Source organism: Eucyclogobius newberryi, unplaced genomic scaffold, assembly GCF_026437365.1.
Source record: "Eucyclogobius newberryi isolate DKJ021-1_F unplaced genomic scaffold, fEucNew1.0.hap1 SCAF_13, whole genome shotgun sequence".
NCBI classification, from domain to species: Eukaryota; Metazoa; Chordata; class Actinopteri; order Gobiiformes; family Gobiidae; genus Eucyclogobius; species Eucyclogobius newberryi.
The window spans coordinates 15,522,129-15,544,001 of NW_027315757.1; the positions used below are offsets into that span (position 1 = coordinate 15,522,129).

The 21,873-nt window shown below is 44.3% G+C and overlaps 1 protein-coding gene across 1 annotated transcript in view; it reads right to left on the reverse strand.

The window, feature by feature from the left end:
• Positions 1 to 753: 753 nt before the first annotated feature.
• The window catches only part of gsg1l (gsg1-like), a 21,987-nt gene continuing 867 nt past the window's right edge, over positions 754 to 21,873 (reverse strand). The window contains exons 2-5 of the mRNA XM_072442688.1: positions 19,674 to 19,721; positions 16,267 to 16,419; positions 3,737 to 3,848; positions 754 to 1,305 (exon numbers count right to left, since the gene is read on the reverse strand). Of these exons, the coding sequence (XP_072298789.1) occupies positions 987 to 1,305; positions 3,737 to 3,848; positions 16,267 to 16,419; positions 19,674 to 19,721 (632 nt within the window). The 3' untranslated portion in view covers positions 754 to 986. The remainder of the gene's footprint in view (positions 1,306 to 3,736; positions 3,849 to 16,266; positions 16,420 to 19,673; positions 19,722 to 21,873) is intronic.

Genomic DNA, 21,873 nt, shown 5'->3' on the forward strand with positions numbered 1-21,873 from the left:
CTGGAAACTAATTTAACATGAAAAATAAACCATCTTTCTTTAATTAAACACAAATGATACAAAGCGTTTAAATGGACAGATATAATTTTAATATTACATTTATACATAACAGTCTATATACAGTTTATAACAACGTTCCAGAGAAAGACACTTCATTTGAATAATTATAATACAAACTGCATCTCATTTGCATATTCAAGCGATGGTACTAAACTTACTCATATTGATGTCATTCACAGTTAAACGACTGGTTTGGCCGCGGTCACAGAATAACAGTCTTAAATATACGAGTTTATAACGGACATTATTATAGTGTCAAACATAGACTCTGGTTATAAAATATGCATCTGCTGCTGTGGAAGACTTAAGGGGACATTAAAGGGGAAGTGTGACTGTAACAACAGGAAGTGTGACGGCCTTTGACAGACTTTAACTTCTCAAATTTAAAACGGCACAACAATCTACTCTTCCTTTTCTATTTTCATTCATAAACAACAGACACAATTTATTATAATTTAGGCTTTAAACTAAAAATGATCAAACATAACTCTTGAGAATTCATCTGGTTTGATTCCGACTGCTGTGATTGGTCTGAACCTCCAGTGGTGCTGAGACTGGACCAATCACAGAACAGCATTGTTGTTTGGGCGGAGCCAAAGCTGAACCCTCCAAAAAAAAAAAAAAATGTAAACGCGCTCACAACTGAGTTTAACAAAACGTATTATTTATGAATATTTATAATACATATTTATAATGAATATTTAAAAACTCATTTAAGATTTACACGTTTGTGATGTCACCAAACAAACGATCCCATTGGCCGACGTTTTGTTTATCAATACTCATCATTAACTTTTAAAACCATTTCAAAGTGTGGATTCATGAGTTATGATCAAACTATTCAGCTCTGTGTTTAACCCTCCCTCTGCTGTTCATAATAGTAAAACTGCCCCTTTAAGTTCCCCTTTAATCCCCCCTGTCACTCCTCAGCACTGCTCCTCCCCGAGAGAGTCCGTGTTCTCCATGTCCACCGGGGGGCGCTGTGCTCTGGCTTTCCCCCGGCTCGCGGCACTGTGGGCGGCGGCTAACAGCGGAGGGCTGTAGACCTCCACGGCGCCGGAGATGGACTGCAGGGGGCGCTCTCTGAAGTAGTGGTAGGCCTCGGGGTCCAGGTACGCGTGCTCCTCCCTCAGGCCCTGCTCGAACAGCTTACGCTTGTGCCGGAACTCGATGACCGTTTTGGTGTAGGAGTTCAGCGTGGTGACGGAGGCGGCCATGCAGCAGGTGAACGACGCCCACGCCAAGCTGTGGGGTAACAAAGAAGATGCAAAACTGTGGGGTAACAAATAAGATGGCAAACTGTGAAGTAACCAACAAGACGCCAAAATGTGGGGTAACAAAGAGGATGCCAAAATGTGGAGTAACAAACAAGATGCCAAAATGTGGAGTAACAAACAAGATGCCAAAATGTGGAGTAACAAACAAGATGCCAAAATGTGGAGTAACAAACAAGATGCCAAACTAAGACGCCAAACTGTGAAGTAACAAACAAGATGCCAAACTGTGGAGTAACAAACAAGATGCCAAAATGTGGAGTAACAAACAAGATGCCAAACTAAGACGCCAAACTGTGAAGTAACAAACAAGATGCCAAACTGTGGAGTAACAAACAAGATGGCAAACTGTGGAGTAACAAACAAGATGGCAAACTGTGGGGTAACAAATAAGATGGCAAACTGTGGGGTAACAAATAAGATGCCAAACTAAGACGCCAAACTGTGAAGTAACAAACAAGATGCCAAACTGTGAAGTAACAAACAAGATGCCAAACTGTGGAGTAACAAACAAGATGGCAAACTGTGGGGTAACAAATAAGATGGCAAACTGTGGGGTAACAAATAAGATGCCAAACTAAGACGCCAAACTGTGAAGTAACAAACAAGATGGCAAACTGTGGGGTAACAAATAAGATGGTAAACTGTGGGTAACAAATAAGATGCCAAACTGTTGGGTAACAAATAAGACAGCAAACTGTAAAGTGACAAACAAGTTATATATGATATCATTTTCACTCTGACAACCACAAGAGGGCGCTCTAGGCTCTAAGCGACGCGGAAGAAGAATCTGCACTTCCTCTTCCTCTGGAGTTTGTGGAGTTGTTTAGAAGTGACACAGAGGAAGAACCAGCAGCGGCTGGTCCATTAAGGGCGCTGGGGCGCCGCCCCCCCTGTCAATCTGCCAACTACGTAAATGTTTTTGTGTCTAAAAACCATATAATTTATTCGTAAATATCTTATATTCGTATTAGTGTAAATGTGTAAAATAATAATATATATATATATAAATAGATATAGATGTATACTTTGTTTGCGCGCCGCGTGCACTGCTGCGTGGCGCAGCCTGCGTCACTTTTCTACGTTCCCGTGGGGGGGTTTGAAAAGCGCCCCAGAGCCCCATAGAAAAGCAATGGGGATTTTTAGCCAATCAAATCACAATCAAAAGTGACTACGTCACTATGGTTTTCTCCGTAGGAAAATAGCGACTGTGGGGCGCTCCAGAAAGCGCCCTTTTAAACGTAGTATTTACGCCATGGAGCTACGCTTTTTACGCTAGAGTCACAGACATGTGCGCGCGCCTACGCGGAAGTGCCACACGCGCCGTGTTTCAGTGTTTACGTCTTAAAACTGCATCTACAGACGTCTGTGACAAAAGGTACGTCCAAAACGACTCAGAATGAGCTGCTCAACTGTTTGCTGGTTTTATTTGAGTTGAAAGTGGCTGATTTCGTATCAATCCGAGCCGAGACATGTGATCTGTCAAACTCCGTTACCAGGACAACAAACACAGCATTAAGTATTGCTTAACTTCTATTGATAAGAATACGCTTTTGTTATTAGAAAACCTATGAAAGAAAGCCATAAATGACAACTTTCCACACAGCAATAATGTCTGTGATAATTAAATATAAAAATGTAAAATGTTACACATGTAGGTCAGGGTAACTAATGCCACTTTTTGTATTTTTTGTGTTTTTTGTTTGTGTTTTTATTTCCTCTTTATGTAGTAATTGCTACTCTGCACTATAAGTGACAGTATCACTGAGATTTTTGATTTGCTCTTTTGGAGTGGAAATAAAGAGTGTTTACTTAATTAATTCAGTTTTAAATGTGTATTTAAGATATGTATTCATACAGTCAATGTTAATAATTTCAATTTTGGACATTTAAAAAAACAAAAACACGGTCATGTCAAATAGCGCCCCCTATAATTTGTACCACCAGCCGCCACTGGGAAGAAGAATTCAATGGATTTAGTGATTTGGGGTAAAACTGATGCTTTGGTAAACTTGTTAGCATGTTCTTTATGCTATAGTTTTCTGAATAACTGTTCATATGTTACGTTAACATACCAGACACTTACCACAGTTCTGTCTGTGCCTCATGTAGCTGAAGGTGTTAGCGTTAGCATACGTACACCTATTCACCATGTTCTCTCATCTGTTATTATTTTAAACTGCATTTCAAGATGAAATGTTCTTAGTCTTGGATTTTATCAAATACATTTCCCCCAAAAAATGTGACTTATACTTATACTCCAGTGCCACTTATACTCTGGAAAATACGGTAACACATTTTTAAAGGACAAATATGATGTGTTATTTGTATTATTTTTGGCTTTAAACATGTTAAACATAGTAATAGTAAATGTCGTAGGCGAGTGTGGTGCGTTCACTGACCAGAAGGACCATCCGTAATCCCAGCTGTGGGGCCTCCAGTCCTCGGGGCCCAGACTCACAGTGATCTGAAACACCTGAGTGTACATCATGTGAGCCACCATCCCCAGGAGCCCTGAAGAGAGAAGAGACGTGAACCAGGGGCCCTGAAGAGAGAAGAGACGTGAACCAGGGGCCCTGAAGAGAGAAGAGACGTGAACCAGGGGCCCTGAAGAGAGACGTGAACCAGGGGCCCTGAAGAGAGAAGAGACGTGAACCAGGGGCCCTGAAGAGAGAAGAGACGTGAACCAGGGGCCCTGAAGAGAGAAGAGACGTGAACCAGGGGCCCTGAAGAGAGAAGAGACGTGAACCAGGGGCCCTGAAGAGAGAAGAGACGTGAACCAGGGGCCCTGAAGAGAGACGTGAACCAGGGGCCCTGAAGAGAGAAGAGACGTGAACCAGGGGCCCTGAAGAGAGAAGAGACGTGAACCAGGGGCCCCGAAGAGAGAAGAGATGTGAACCAGGGGCCCCGAAGAGAAGAGATGCTGGAGAAAGTTGTTTTGCATCCACTGGTCCATATTCACCTGCCGACAGTGAAACATAGATCTGACTCGTATCATCTGACCTAACGGCAGCATGTAGAGGTGGAACAGAAGGGGACCTGAGACACAAAGTACTTCCTGTCTTCCAGATAGGACCAGATAATAAAACCAACACATTTTTGGATCTAAAATGTCAAAGGAAGTTAAACGTGGCTCTGGCCATTTTTCAAATTTAAATCAATCAAATATGTGAAATGTTGAAAATGGCTTTTTTTCTATATAGAGACATTTTAATTTTAAAATGTATCTGAGTAAACTACAGGTCAAGGTTCAAATTAACATCTTTTTTTCTCCTGCAGCGTCTGAAAACTGTTTTAGATTTGTATAAATAATAAAGAAGTTTCAGGTCCACATTTCAACCTTTATTTGGTTAAAGAAAATCCTTCTTAAATGGACTCGAGACTCAGACTTGTCTAATTATGAGTTTGATTATTTGAACAAAGCAGTTTAATCTTTTTCAATGTATTATTTGATTAATTACAAGTATGTTTAAAGGTTATCGATGTTATAAAGTCTATGAGCGAACAACGAGACTTCACGGCTTTAAAACCTGGATTCTGTTTTGTCTTTAACGTCTCATAAATCTGTTTTTATGATTTATATGTCACATTTTCCCTTTGCCTCAGGTCTCGATCTTTTACCTGGTTAAATAAAATGTGAATAAATAAAGACAATTAAAAGAACACAAGTGCTAATTACAGAAACAACACAAATCTATGTAAAAATCTTTCCGTTCTGACAGTGATTAATCAGCGTTGAATTCTGTTCATAACTTATGACTATAAATCCATCATTCTCGTCATCCATGAAAAACACAACAAATCATGGTTTAAACGGCGACAGACGGAGCAAGCATGGAGGAAACAAACAACTGCTAGAACTGTCTATGAAGCATTATGTAAAGGGAGAGAAGGGTCTTAAAAACTATAACATGTTCACAAACTCAAAGGGATTATGGAAAAATGATTAATTTCCAAACAAAAAAGTTCTAATCAGCAGTTAATTGTAGATAATAGTCTTCTGTGCGTCCTCTGTGTTCTTTAGTCCATCGTTTGGTCTGTATGCGATTTGTCTGTTTGGAGCAGTACACGAGCTGACCACTGGGGGCAGTAGTGATCACAGCAGAGGAAGCTCAACTAGAAGAAGCTTCACTCGCCACGTTTTCTTGGCTCTTTCCAAACTATTATGACGTAACGACGGCAGCGTTTGTCTTGTTGCACTTTTTTTGTCCCGTTTTGGTTCATTCTGGTCACTTACCAGAACACAGGACCATTAAAGCTCTTTATGCCACAGATGGACTCTTCTGGTCAGCGGAGAACGAGGGAAAAGTCTCAAATCAGCTCTAAAGTCGATGGATTTGTTTGAAATCATGTCAGTGTCAATCAGTTTTAAATCATGTGACCAACGAGTCACATGATCGATTCCCTGGACGGCCTGAAAACCACTTTTTAGAACTTTTACTATTTTCTCTGGAATAAGAGGAATAGAAAGACCGACAAACAAGATAGAACCAGAGAAAAAACTAATTCTGTGGAGTTTAAAATAAGAGCTTAAAATAATAGTAGAAAAAGCTTCAGTTGTAGTCATCTGGACTCAGTTAGAAAAAATAGACGTTTCGACTCTCATCCAAGAGTCATTGTCAATAAAAGAATTTAGATCGAGAACTCCGATATTAATACTGTTCTGTGGTAAGACCCGCCCATTGGGAGGAGCCTTCCTGAAGTAGAAAGAGTTGTTTGTTTCAACAGAAACTCCCCCCTTGTATCTACCGAGCTAGCCTATTCAGAATTTTAATGGGCTATTAGAAACCTCTTTGTCTTTGTGAGACCCTGGCTCAACCACCCTGAGTACCTGATTAGCATCTAAATGTCCTGGTCCTGGTCCTCTACCTTTCCAGGGGTTCAGTAACCCATTATAGATACCAGGAAGATTGAATCTTAGCCCTCCATTTCTGTTTAAAGAAGGTCTTTCCTTTTTAACAAAAATAGCTTCCTTGACTCCTCTTTCAAACCATCTTTTCTCCCTGCTTAAAACCTTCACCTCACCGTCTTCAAACGAGTGATTAGAGGCTTCAAGATGGAGATGCACGGCACTCTGAGGTCCTGAACTAGTATTTCTTCTGTGCTGATAAAGCCTCTTGTGTAGAGGCTGTTTTGTCTCACCTATGTACCGTTCTTTACAGCTTTCTTCACTGCATTGGATCGAATAAACTACATTGCTCTGTTTTTGGGTCGGCAACTTGTCCTTAGGATGAACCAGTTTTTGTCTTAAAGTGTTTCCTGGTTTAAAATAAACAGGGACTTCGTGTTGTCAAAAAATTCTCTGCAGTTTTTCCGAATTTTTTCGAATAGGCTAGCTCGGTAGATACATATAAAATAGCTCCATAGCTCCATATAAAATAGCTCCATATAAAATCCATATAAAATAGCTCCATATAAAATCTATAGGGGGCGCTGTCGCGCCAAATGAATTTATTTCACTTCAAGTAGGTTTAGGGCAAAGAGTTTAACAACTGATTCTAATTTGACGCAATTCGGACTTTATCTGCGCAAACGGCAGAAATTTTAAATATGGGAGATTTCTGAAATTCTAGCTACAGTTTGCGGCTTCGCCGCACAGAGACCGTGAGAGGTATCAATGTAATTTGGATAACTTTTGATGTCCCACTCCTCAGTAGCATTTTCACCAAATTTCAGCTTTTTAGGGCCAACGCCCTGGGAGGAGTTCGTAAAAGTACGACGTTTGGAAAAACTCCGAAGTCATGTTTAGCCATTTTTGAAGCAATATGGCCGACATTTGGTTGGGCGGACGGCGTTGCCGTAATAATTCTTTTTTACTTCTCTTGTCACCATCTACCTCTGCGCCAAATTTCATGATTCTACGATCAGATTTTTTTTGGGTCATTTCCCATCTCTCAATACATTTTTGGTACATTTGGGGGCGCTGACGCGCCAATTTTTTTTGTTTTAGAAAAGGGAAATAGCCAGAATGTAGAGAGGCACGATTTTTAGAGGTGTGAACATTTTTGTGACTTTTCGTCAATGTTCACTGGGTGAAAAATAGGGGGGTTGGTCCCGAGAAGAAGAAGAAGAAGAAGAATTAAAGCCGCAAGCGGCATCCAACGGCCCTCGCGGGCCGCCGGCCTTCCGACTCTGCGCTTTCGACTTGATAAAGATGGCGCCCTTATTGTGTGTTGAATAAAAAAAGAACTTGACAGACGGCGACACATTGGACATGGCCAATCCAGTGCAAATGAACACAAGTGTCAGTCAAATTTGCTGCGCCGCCGCACAGAGACCGTAGCACTTGGAATAAAAATATGGATAACTTTTGATGCCCCGCTTGTGTAGATGATTTTTCCCAAAGTAAAGCTTGATCGAGCTATTGCCCACGGAGGAGTTTGTTAAAGTGTGAAGCGTAAATGTGAACATTTCAAGGATTTGGCGTTTTTCCCATTTGTGACAGTATATTTGCAGCTCCACGGCACAGAGACCGTACCACTTAAAATCAAAATATGGATAACTTTTGATGCCCCGTTTGTGTAGATGATTTTCCCCAAATATGAGCTTGATCGGACAATCGGCCTAGGAGGAGTTTGTTAAAGTGTGAAGCGTAAAAATGTGGTGATTTGAGCGATTCTACGATTTTCCCATAAGGATAACATGGGATGTTTCTGTCAACGCTACGGTTACGCCGTACAAAATATGACTTTGGCTCTCATACTTTTATGATCAGGATGGCAAATTAGAATTTTGTTCAAAATATCATGTCATTTGGAAAAACTCTATTGTTTATAGGCCACTCTGAAGGCCAAATAGTCAGAATTCTGGGAAACGTTTGCGGCTCCGTCGCACAAAGACCGTAAAAGTTATCCTTAAAATTTGGATAACTTTAGATACACCACTTGTCTAGAGGACGTACACCGATTTTGAGGTTGGTGGGCAAAACGCACTAGGAGGACTTCGTTAAAGTGTAAAACATAAAAATGTGGTAATTTGAGAGATTTTGTGGTTTTCCTATAGGGATAACATGGGAGGTTTCTGTCATCGCTACGACTACGGCGTAAAAATTTAGGCATTTTTGTGATTGGCTTTTGTGATCGGGACGGCAAAATAGAATTTTGGGTAAAGTTTAGACAATTTTGGTAAAACTAATTTTTGACCTTCAATGTTAATTTAAAGGTCACTCTGTAGGGGGCGCTATCACTGCCATTTCAATTTTGTCAGCCTAAACTGGTCCAAACTAGAAAGTTTAACAACTGATTCAAATTTGGTCCTAATCGGACTGGTTTTGATCAAATGGGAGCAATTTTTAGACCTGCAATATTCCAAAATAAGTTGTCCAACTTTGCGGCTGCGCCGCACACAGACCGTAAAAGGTATCTCAAAAAATTGAATAACTTTAGATGCCCCACTTGTCCAGAGGACGTACGCCGATTTTGAAGTCGGTGGGCAAAACGCCCTAGGAGGAGTTCGTCAAAGTTTGACGTAAACAAAATGGCTAACTCAGCTTGTTTTCATTTTCAAAGGAAGATGGCGGCCATAGGGTAAGTTTGGGGGCGTGGCCACAATGATTTTTTTTGTTTATCCTCACGAGAGGAATGCATGTCCCGAATTTCGTAGCTTTACGCCAAAGTTGACCTCGGGGCGTCTCCCATAGGCGCAATGTATTTTGACTCTTGTCGGTGGCGCTGTCGCGCCATTTTTTAACGAAAAAAAAAATGGCCCAGAAAAAATCAAATTTTTCGCCGATTCTGAATTTTGGGCAAAGTTTGGTGAGTTTTTGAGCATGTTCAGGGGGTCAAATTAGAGCTCAAAAAGCAGAAGAACAAGAAAAATAATTAAAGCCGCAAGCGGCATCCAACGGCCCTCGCGGGCCGCCGGCCTTCCGACTCTGCTCTCTGCATTTTACAGAGATGGCGCTAACGCAATTATCTAAGAACTAAGACAGTGACACATTGGACATGTGGACAACCAGTGCAAATGAACACAAATGTCGGTCAAATATGCAGCTCCAGCGCACAGAGACCGTGACACTTGGAATAAAAATATGGATAACTTTTGATGCTCCGCTTGTGTAGATTATTTTCCCCAAATATGAGCTTGATCGAGCTATTGCCCACAGAGGAGTTCATTAAAGTGTGAAGCATAAATGTGAACATTTCAAGGATTTGGCGTTTTTCCCATTTGTGACATATATTTGCGGGTCCGCCACACAGAGACCGTAGCACTTAAAATCAAAATATGGATAACTTTTGATGCCCCATTTGTGTAGATGATTTCCCCAAATATGAGCTTGATCGGGCAATCGCCCTGGGAGGAGTTGGTTAAAGTGTGAAGCGTGAAAACGTGGTCATTTTAGAGATTTCGCTGTTTTCCCATTTGTGACATATATTTGCGGGTCCGCCACACAGAGACCGTAGCACTTAGAATCAAAATATGGATAACTTTTGATGCCCCGCTTGTGTAGATGATTGATGATTTTCCCCAAATATGAGTTTGATCGGACAATCGCCCTAGGAGGAGTTTGTTAAAGTGTGAAGCGTAAAAATGTGGTGATTTGAGCGATGTTGCGGTTTTCCCATAGGGATAACATGGGAGGTTTCTGTCATCGCTACGACTACGCCGTAAAAAATAAGGCATTTGTCTGATTGGCTTTTTTGATCGGGACGCCAAAATAGAATTTTGGGTAAAGTGTAGAACATTTTGGTAAAACTAATTTTTGACCTTCAATGTTAATTTAAAGGTCACTCTGTAGGGGGCGCTATCGCGCCCATTTCAATTTTGTCATCATAAACTGGTCCAAACTAGAAAGTTTAAGAACTGATTCAAATTTGGTCCTAATCGGACTCTTTTTGATCAAATGGGAGCAATTTTTAGATCTGCAATATTCCAAAATAAGTTGTCCAACTTTGCGGCTGCGCCGCACACAGACCGTAAAAGGTATCTCAAAAAATTGAATAACTTTAGATGCCCCACTTGTCCAGAGGACGTACGCCGATTTTGAAGTCGGTGGGCAAAACGCCCTAGGAGGAGTTCGTCAAAGTTTGACGTGAACAAAATGGCTAACACAGCGTGTTTTCATTTTCAAAGGAAGATGGCAGCCATAGGGTAAGTCTGGGGGCGTGGCCACAATGATTTTTTTTTTTTTGTCCTCACGAGAGGAATGCGTGTCCCGAATTTCGTAGCTTTACGACAAAGTTGACCTCGGGGCGTCTCCCATAGGCGCAATGTATTTTGACTTTTGTCGGTGGCGCTGTCGCGCCATTTTTTAACGAAAAAAAAAAATGGCCCAGAAAAAACAAAATTTTTCGCCGATTTTGAATTTTGGGCAAAGTTTGGTGAGTTTTTGAGCATGTTCAGGGGGTCAAATTAGAGTTCAAAGCGCTGAAGAAGAACAAGAAAAATTAAAGCCGCAAGCGGCATCCAACGGCCCTCGCGGGCCGCCGGCCTTCCGACTCTGCGCTTTTGACTTGATAAAGATGGCGCCCTTATTGTGTGTTGAATAAAAAAAGAACTTGACAGACGGCGACACATTGGACATGGCCAATCCAGTGCAAATGAACACAAGTGTCAGTCAAATTTGCTGCGCCGCCGCACAGAGACCGTAGCACTTGGAATAAAAATATGGATAACTTTTGATGCCCCGCTTGTGTAGATGATTTTTCCAAAAGTAAAGCTTGATCGAGCTATTGCCCACAGAGGACTTCATTAAAGTGTGAAGCGTAAATGTGAACATTTCAAGGATTTGGTGTTTTTCCCATTTGTGACAATATATTTGCAGCTCCACGGCACAGAGACCGTACCACTTAAAATCAAAATATGGATAACTTTTGATGCCCCGTTTGTGTAGATGATTTCCCCAAATATGAGCTTGATCGGGCAATCGGCCTAGGAGGAGTTTGTTAAAGTGTGAAGCGTGAAAATGTGGTCATTTTAGAGATTTCGCTGTTTTCCCATTTCTGACATATATTTGCGGGTCCGCCACACAGAGACCGTAGCACTTAGAATCAAAATATGGATACCTTTGGATGGTCCGCTTGTGTAGATGATTTCCCCCAAATATGAGCTTGATCGGACAATCGCCCTAGGAGGAGTTTGTTAAAGTGTGAAGCGTAAAAATGTGGTGATTTGAGCGATTCTACGATTTTCCCATAAGGATAACATGGGATGTTTCTGTCAACGCTACGGTTACGCCGTACAAAATATGACTTTGGCTCTCATACTTTTATGATCAGGATGGCAAATTAGAATTTTGTTCAAAATATCATGTCATTTGGAAAAACTCTATTGTTTATAGGCCACTCTGAAGGCCAAATAGTCAGAATTCTGGGAAACGTTTGCGGCTCCGTCGCACAAAGACCGTAAAAGTTATCCTTAAAATTTGGATAACTTTAGATACACCACTTGTCTAGAGGACGTACACCGATTTTGAGGTTGGTGGGCAAAACGCACTAGGAGGACTTCGTTAAAGTGTAAAACATAAAAATGTGGTAATTTGAGAGATTTTGTGGTTTTCCCATAGGGATAACATGGGAGGTTTCTGTCATCGCTACGACTACGGCGTAAAAAATTAGGCATTTTTGTGATTGGCTTTTGTGATCGGGACGGCAAAATAGAATTTTGGGTAAAGTTTAGACAATTTTGGTAAAACTAATTTTTGACCTTCAATGTTAATTTAAAGGTCACTCTGTAGGGGGCGCTATCACTGCCATTTCAATTTTGTCAGCCTAAACTGGTCCAAACTAGAAAGTTTAACAACTGATTCAAATTTGGTCCTAATCGGACTGGTTTTGATCAAATGGGAGCAATTTTTAGACCTGCAATATTCCAAAATAAGTTGTCCAACTTTGCGGCTGCGCCGCACACAGACCGTAAAAGGTATATCAAAAAATTGAATAACTTTAGATGCCCCACTTGTCCAGAGGACGTACGCCGATTTTGAAGTCGGTGGGCAAAACGCCCTAGGAGGAGTTCGTCAAAGTTTGACGTAAACAAAATGGCTAACTCAGCTTGTTTTCATTTTCAAAGGAAGATGGCGGCCATAGGGTAAGTTTGGGGGCGTGGCCACAATGATTTTTTTTGTTTATCCTCACGAGAGGAATGCGTGTCCCGAATTTCGTAGCTTTACGCCAAAGTTGACCTCGGGGCGTCTCCCATAGGCGCAATGTATTTTGACTTTTGTCGGTGGCGCTGTCGCGCCATTTTTTAACGAAAAAAAAAATGGCCCAGAAAAAATAAAATTTTTCGCCGATTCTGAATTTTGGGCAAAGTTTGGTGAGTTTTTGAGCATGTTCAGGGGGTCAAATTAGAGATCAAAGCGCTGAAGAAGAACAAGAAAAATAATAATAATAATAATAATAATAATATTTTTAGCAAAAACAATATAGCCGTTTTCACTATAACAACAAATTATACATCGTTTGAAAGCTCTAAGCCTTCCCGATGCCGCCATGGGGTGGAATCATCATTACGAGCGCTTACGCGCTCGTCAGTCCCTATTCCGTCGAGATGCCCCGCCCACTCCCCATAGACTTCCATTGATTTGAGCAGATACAAGCATGGCCCATGCCTGCGGCATGGATTCTCGCGTACGGGACGATGCCAGGAGGGTTTTTGGAGGAATGCAGCGCTTCGCGCTGCTGTTGTCAACAATTAGTGAATGGGCTACGCCCATTCACTAATTGTTGACTATTTCTGTCATAGCAGGAGTAAGTATGCATGATCCATGCCTTCGGCATGGGCTAGTTCACTGTACTTGCCAGGGGCGACGGGGCACCAAACATGCGGGCTGCGCCCGCATGTTTGGTCAGACAGTTGCAACGCTGCCTTCGGCAGCGTTGCGGGAGCAATAGGCCCTCCGCCCTGCTGGGGCTCGGGCCTAAAAATAAAAATAATAATATTTTTAGCAAAAACAATATAGCCGTTTCCACTATAACAACAAATTTCCCCATGCCGCCATGGGGTGGAATCATCATTACGAGCGCTTACGCGCTCGTCACTCCCCATTCCGTCGGGATGCCCCGCCCACTCCCCATAGACTTCCATTGATTTGAGCAGATACAAGCATGGCCCATGCCTGCGGCATGGATTCTCGCGTACAGGACGATGCCAGGAGGGTTTTTGGAGGAATGCAGCGCTTCGCGCTGCTGTTGTCAACAATTTGTGAATGGGCTACGCCCATTCACAAATTGTTGACTATTTCTGTCATAGCAGGAGTAAGTATGCATGATCCATGCCTTCGGCATGGGCTAGTTCACTGTACTTGCCAGGGGCGACGGGGTACCAAACATGCGGGCTGCGCCCGCATGTTTGGTCAGACAGTTGCAACGCTGCCTTCGGCAGCGTTGCGGGAGCAATAGGCCCTCCCCCTGCTGGGGCTCGGGCCTAATAATAATAATATTTTTAGCAAAAACAATATAGCCGTTTCCACTATAACAACAAATGATACATCGTTTGAAAGCTCTAAGCCTTCCCGATGCCGTCATGGGGTGGAATCATCATTACGAGCGCTTACGCGCTCGTCACTCCCTATTCCATCGGGATGCCCCGCCCACTCCCCATAGACTTCCATTGATTTGAGCAGATACAAGCATGACCCATGCCTGCGGCATGGATTTTCGCGTACGGGACGATGCCAGGAGGATTTTTGGAGGAATGCAGCGCTTCGCGCTGCTGTTGTCAACAATGAGTGAATGGGCTACGCCCATTCACTCATTGTTGACTATTTCTGTCATAGCAGGAGTAAGTATGCATGATCCATGCCTTCGGCATGGGCTAGTTCACTGTACTTGCCAGGGGCGACGGGGTACCAAACAGTTGCAACGCTGCCGAATAGGCCCTCCGCCCTGCTGGGGCTCGGGCCTAATAATATTCCGATGCGAAAACAATGTTTCCCATTTTTCAAATATCATAAACTATACATTTTCGGAAAGCGCTCGCGCTTTCCTACCTCATGGTGTGGGTCCCTGGTCACTGACGGGTACTTTCGTTAATTTTGAGTGGGCTCCGCCCACTTTGTGATTTTGGCCCTCTATACAGTAATAATGTTCAATTTTTGCATTACATGCTTATATGCACGGAACATGCAAGAGATGGGGAACGTATTCGTGAGCTACTTAGCGCAAATGAGTGCTTTATATGGGGATGACGACCGCTTCGCGGTCGTCATCTCAATGTAAAGTGCTCGTTTAGTGCGCACTTTTGCACGGGCTTCGCCCGTTTACAACGGTAATGTTCCATTTTCCTACTACTAATTAGTATGCACGGGACGTGCATGAGTGAAGGAGTGCGTTAGTGAGTGTTTGGAAGTGGGCGAGCGCTTCACGCTCGATTTCGTGCGCACTACGTGCGCACTTTCGCAGCCGTGCTTCGCACGGCCTTACGAGATTAATAGGCCTCTCGCCAGCTTGTGGCGCTCGGGCCTAATAATAATAATAATAAATAATGATATATATAAAAAATATAATAAATTAAACAAAAACATATTTCAAATTAATTAATAATAATAATAATAATAATAATAAGGTCCCGTTTCTGTTGAGTCTAGAAGTTATTTTTTTTCATAAATTTTTCTGTTATCACCTTTTTTCCTGCCGCCTGAAGCACGTTCTGAAAGTATCCATGTGTGTGCTCCGTGGCAGGAGTTTTGAGGCCTAAATACAAAGATCTGCAGTGATTTGCTCATTTTCAGTTTTCATATCAGCGTTTTACATGTACATTTGCTATATAATAATATAATAATTTAGATACTGAATTCTTGAATACAGAACAAGGGATTTTTGATATCTTCTTTGTTACCTGCTGAATTATCGCAGAACAGTTTGAGTCAATGCCACCGCTTCAGTCCAGATGGGTTTTCCTGAATGCTGTTGGAGTTCGGGGGGAGGTAACCGCGGCGCTGAAACGTCTCACAGCCTGTTCAGGGCGACGACGGTGCCAGTGGATTTTCTCTAAGAGGTTTACGCGCTGCTCCTTGGCACAAAGTCAGGAGCAGAAGATTCAGGGCCGACCTCGGCACCCTCGGCTTAATCTGAACCAAATCTGACCCAAAACAAAGTCTGCTGCAGCGCGAACACAAACCATCAAACCCTTCAGACTCAGGACCAGGGATTTGACCGCTATGTTCCGTAGTGTGGCATTAACGCCTCAAGATGAGTCTGTCTTTCCTAAAACGCAGTAAAGCGCTGAACCTGAAGCTCCTCCTGAACCTTCTGGAGATGAAACAAACGTCTGGATTTAGAGTCAAACTGATGGTCTGATTGACACTAGTTTGGGCTTTTGTTTCTCTTTAGACTTGTTCAGATTGATGGTTGATTTGACTGGAAATAAACTAGTTATAGATTTATGTTTTACACGTCCAGGAGAGTTCTCTTTGATCAGATTTTAAAGAGGTTAAACGTGTCTTTATCTTGTGATTATTCATTCCCCGACAGCATTAACCGTTTCATAGTTCAGCTTTATGATTTAGTCAAATATATCAAATATATATTGTTGTGGTCTGGTTCAAGACGCTGCAGGTGAAAAGGAAAATATATTACATTTATTCAAAGATATCACATAAATGTAAGAAAAATGTATGACAAGTTTCAGCATTTTATTTATGTGTAAAAACGGCAAATGTGTCACATATTTGGGACATTTAAATCTGAAAAATGGATAGAGCAGGTTTAAAAGTCTTAATTTTGTTGACATATTCGACACAAAAACATTTGCAGTGGATTTTGGATTTATCATTTAATTGTTAACTAATCTTTTTAGAGTTAAAACTTTAATAAGTCAGGCTCAAAATTAGAAATCCTTCAGCACGATCTGTTCAAATGTTGAGTCCAAGAGTGTAAAGTGTTGGAGCTGGTCCAGACACGGGGAGAACGTGCAAACGCGGTGGGAGGAGTCTTACCGGAGAGCACGGTGGGAGGAGTCTTACCGGAGAGCACGGTGGGAGGAGTCTTACCGGAGAGCACGGTGAAGACGGCGGCAAAGGCGTTGAGCTTGAGTCCATCGATGACATTCGTGGAGTGAAAGAGCTCGAGACACATGAGGCTGAAGCCCACGACCAGGAGAAGAATGTAGAGAACCTCAGAGACCACGGAGAGCCACAGCACTCCTGAGGGGGGGAGGGGGGAGAGGGGGGAGAGAGGGGGGAGAGAGGGGGGAGGGGAGGGAGAGGGGGGAGAGACATTTGTGTTCAGATATGACTGATCAAACCAAGTCTAAACCAGCCTCACAATAATCGAATCGTGACGTCGCTGGAGCTCAAAGTCCAGAAGAAGAAGGTGGAGATGATCTTCAGGAAAGTCACAGCCCCCCCTCTCTCGCCCCTCTCTTGCCCCCCTCGCCCTCTCTCGCCCCTCTCTCGCCCCTCTCTTGCCCCCCTCGCCCTCTCTCGCCCCCCTCGCCCTCTCTCGCCCCTCTCTTGCCCCCCTCGCCCTCTCTCACCCCTTTCTCGCCCCCCTCGCCCTCTCTCGACCCTCTCTCGCCCCCCTCGCCCTCTCTCGCCCCCCTCGCCCTCTCTCGCCCCCCTCGCCCTCTCTCGCCCCTCTCTTGCCCCCCTCGCCCTCTCTCGCCTCCCTCGCCCTCTCTCGCCCCTCTCTTGCCCCCCTCGCCCTCTCTCGCCCCCCTCGCCCTCTCTCGCCCCTCTCTTGCCCCCCTCGCCCTCTCTTGCCCCTCTCGCCCCCCTCGCCCTCTCTCGCCCCCCTCGCCCTCTCTCGCCCCTCTCTTGCCCCCCTCGCCCTCTCTCACCCCTTTCTCGCCCCCCTCGCCCTCTCTCGCCCCTCTCTCGCCCCTCTCTCGCCCTCTCTCGCCCCTCTCTCGCCCTCTCTCGCCCCCCTCGCCCTCTCTCGCCCCCCTCGCCCTCTCTCGCCTCTCTCTTGCCCCCCTCGCCCTCTCTCACCCCTTTCTCGCCCCCCTCGCCCTCTCTCGACCCTCTCTCGCCCCCCTCGCCCTCTCTCGCCCCCCTCGCCCTCTCTCGCCCCTCTCTTGCCCCCCTCGCCCCCCTCGCCCTCTTTCGCCCCTTTCTTGCCCTCTCTCACCCCTTTCTCGCCCCCCTCGCCCTCTCTCGAACCTCTCTCGCCCCCCTCGCCCTCTCTCGCCCCCCTCGCCCTCTCTCGCCCCTCTCTTGCCCCCCTCGCCCTCTCTCACCCCTTTCTCGCCCCCCTCGCCCCTCTCTCGCCCCCCTCGCCCCTCTCTCGCCCCTCTCTCGCCCTCTCTCGCCCCCCTCGCCCTCTCTCGCCCCCCTCGCCCTCTCTCGCCTCTCTCTTGCCCCCCTCGCCCTCTCTCACCCCTTTCTCGCCCCCCTCGCCCTCTCTCGACCCTCTCTCGCCCCCCTCGCCCTCTCTCGCCCCCCTCGCCCTCTCTCGCCCCTCTCTTGCCCCCCTCGCCCTCTTTCGCCCCTTTCTTGCCCTCTCTCACCCCTTTCTCGCCCCCCTCGCCCTCTCTCGAACCTCTCTTGCCCCCCTCGCCCTCTCTCGCCCCCCTCGCCCTCTTTCGCCCCTTTCTTGCCCTCTCTCGCCCCCTCTCGCCCCTCTCTCGCCCCCCTCGCCCTCTCTCGCCCCTCTCTCGCCCCCCTCGCCCTCTCTCGCCCCTCTCTTGCCCCTCTCGCCCTCTCTCGCCCTCTCTCGCCCCCCTCGCCCTGACAGCAGAGGATGTACTTCCAGGAAATTCAAGCTGCCAGCGGAGATGATGGTGCAGTTCTACACGGCCATCATTGGTCAATACTAGATCAGACACCAGCTGACTCACGGAAGTCAGAATTCCAACAGGGACGGAAGTTACAGAATCCAATATGGCGGCCCTCGTGGCGGCCCAAATCACTATCTTAAAAGACAATCATTATATGGCGGCCCTCGATACGCTTCAGACACTGGGTCAGGGACAAGAGAGCGGATTTGGACCCAAGAGAGAAAATTATCGCCTGAGCTGTATCAGCAGGACAGGTCTCGGTCGCCGCCATGTTGGAATTCATCACCTCCTCCATCACCTCCTCCATCACCTCCTCCATCACCTCCTCCATCACCTCCTCCATCACCTCCTCCATCACCGTGTGGTACACTGGAGCCACAGCCTGGGACAAACAGAGACTACAGCGCCCTCTGCTGAGAAGGTGATCGGCTGCAGGCTTCCATCTCTGCAGGACCTGTACGAGAGGCCACTCCCCTCAGGCAGGAGGCCACGCCCCTCAGGCAGGAGGCCACTCCCCTCAGGCAGGAGGCCACTCCCCTCAGGCCTTGGACTCATGAACACTTCTAAACTCCTCCCACTTTAACAACACTCATCAACAAAGTTCATTTTCTGCATTATTTCTGTCCATTTAAACTGTAAATGTTGTGTCTGTACTCAGACTTTGATTAGTACATGTTTTATTTCATACACGCCTGTTCTCCTGATCTGGGCTGGAACATGAACACGTTCCAGATGAACTGTGTTGTGTTCAATATTCAGCTTCTTCCTGTTTCAACTCTTACATTCGAGTTAATGAGTGTTTTGGCCGAGTTTGAGTCGTGTGGAGAGGAACAGCTGTCCTCATAAACCACTGTCACAATCACTCCCACTGCTCCCACTGTCCAAGGACACGAGCCCCCCCCCCGTACACACGCCCCCCCTCCTGTCCCTCCTCCTATCTCTCCTCCTCTTCCTCCTCCTGTCCCTCCTCTTCCTCCTCCTCTTCCTCCTCCACCTCTTCCTCTTCTTCCTCCTCTTCCTCCACCTCTTCCTCTTGAGTTTCTAACCATGACAGGAGGAACTATTAAAATCTCATTTCTAATGCTCTCAAACGTAGGCACAAAGACAGAAAAGAGAAGCACGATAAACCCTCATCTCTCTCTTCTCTCTCATCTCTCTCTTCTCTCTCAGATCTCTACTCTCTCATCTCTCTCTGCTCTCTCTTCTCTCTCAGCTCTCTCAGATCTCTACTCTCTCATCTCTCTGTTTTTCAGACTTCCTATAAGTGATCTGTTCTTGTGGATCTACCTCTGTATCTTCCTGCGTTGCACCAATGAAATTTCCCCATGTGGGACAATAAAGGAATATCTTATCTTATCTTATCTTATCTTATCTCTCTGCTCTCTCTGCTCTCTCAGCTCTCTCAGCTCTCAGTTCTTTCTGCTCTCTCTTCTCTCAGCCCGGAGCGTCGTTCAGACTCACACAGCTCAGTCTCACGAGGCTGCCAAAAATGTTTTATAGATATTTGAAGACAACATGAAGCGTTTGGATTATCGTCACAAAGTTCTGCCTTTTTATTTCTCTGTAGATGTTTTTATTGCTCAATAACCCCTTGAAAAACATCTCTTCTACATGAAGTGTAAGGCCATACTCTGGAACATTCCAGGCAAAGCAAGCTCACGTTTCACAGCTCTGACTCACCTCGCTCTGAAGCCGGAGCCAAGTCGATGAAGCTGCGACACTTTTCACCTGAAGAACACAAAAGAGAAAGAGAAACTCAGTGGAAGTTATTAGATAGATATGTTTATTAGATATCATATTAGATATATTTAGTTAGATATATCCCGATGTCCTGTGCAAACACTACATACCCTCTAATAAAAGCTTTAACTGTGAAGTTTGGACTCTAAAAACAGGCTCTGAAACGCTGATTTTCCTTGATGAGTTTAGAGTTCAGATTCCCCTCTTCTCTTTCATTAGTGCTCACGGTCGTCAGTGGAAACGCACTTACGGCCGCTCTCTCCGTTAACGAGAGGCGGAGTCATTTCCCAGATGTGTTTTCTGAGTTCAGTCTGAGCTTTGGGGTCTGGAGGTGCTGCCGAGGCTTAATCACCCATCCACAGTCGTTCCAGGATAATTAGTGCTTAACGAGGAAAGACGAGGCGAGCCAGACGCGTGTGCTCCATCAGAGGCGGAGTCACCAAACGAAAGCACGTTTACAGCTGTGACTCTGGGATGGAGATGTTCTGACCTGGGTTTGGGTCATTACTGGGCCTAAACGAAAAATGCAATGTTTTTTGTCTTTGTACAGGACACGCATTCTGCATTATATGTATCATTATTATTATTTGTATTATTATTTATTTATTTTATTTGTATTATTATTATAAATGTTATTATCATTATTTTAATCATCATTATTATTATTATTATTATTTATTATTATTATTTATTTTTATTATTATTATTTATTTTATAATTATTATTTTAAACTAGCTCTTGTTTCTTTACTTTGGCATCTCACGTTTTAGAACTTAAAACGTGAGACTTTCCAGTATCAGGACTCGGTGTTAGCGCTCCATCTACTGGCAGCAGAGAGCATTACCGTGGGGAAATAAACAAAGCTAGCTTCCCCCGTCATATTAATGTAAACACACACTAATGTAAATACGTCATTAGTTTCTGGTGTTTTTCCTGAGGCTTTGAAGGTCGCTGTGATCAAACCATTCATAAAAAACTAATTTGGACACATAATTATTGGCCCATCACAAACGATGTATGGAGTTCCCCAAGGTTCAGTCCTTGGTCCTCTTTTATTTAATCTATATATTACACCGTTAAACAATCTGTGACAGAAGTGCAGTATCTCGTACCATCGTTACTCAGACGATACATAAATATATGTCACAGAGATGACGACAGTCTTGACTCTTTGATGACGTGTATGAAACACGTCTGTGGATGTGTTCAATGTTCTTATGTTAAATGAGGACAAACCGAGGTTACACAAAGACAAACTGTGAAAGGCTCAATGTTCTGTCCTTCACAAGGACAAAGTCTCTTGAGGTCACTCTGGACTGTGACTTGAGTTATAATAACCACATTAAAAATATTAGCAGGTCGGCTTTTTATCACATAAAAAACAAGTTTCGCTTCAGTGACTTTAAATCCAGACAAGATGTGGAAAAGTTGGTCCATGCATTTATTTTGAGTCGACTGGACGATTGTAGTGACAAAGTCCTCAACAGCTACGGAATACTGCAGCTGGACCTGACTCCTTATGGGGCCCTCGGCCCCTGAGATCAGCTGGTGCTGGGCTCTCGGTGGTGCCTGAAGTTCAAACCAAACATGGTGGAACTCTCTTCCAGAAGATATGTTTTGAAATGAGGCCTAATATCTTAAAGTCTAAATGGAAAACTAATATTTTTAAGCATGGCTTATGTCTAATTTATTAGTAATTGTATTTGATACGTACTAAATTATATTAAAATATAATTAACTGCAAATGTGTCAATTGTGTGAATGTAAAGCACTTTGAGTTGAGCATGAAAAGTAAATAAAATTGACTTTCTGAGTCTCAGAGAAGAAGAGCTCGTAACAGGGTTAAAGGACAACGTTTGTATGAAGCTGAACACGATAATTCGGAAAGAGAGCTTATTTGTCTTTTAAATAGACAACGTTACATTTCGTCTTAACTTAATGATGCACCAGCTTTAAATAATAATAAAAACATCAACACACCAATCAGAACCCCTCCTGGTTGTCGTAGCGACGTGTGATTCTTATGCATGACATCACTGGTTTGGCAAGAAGCCACGTAAGAGGCTAAAGTCACTGATAGAGAGAGAGAGAGAGAGAGAGAGAGAGGGGAGAGAGAGAGGGGAGAGAGAGAGCGCGAGAG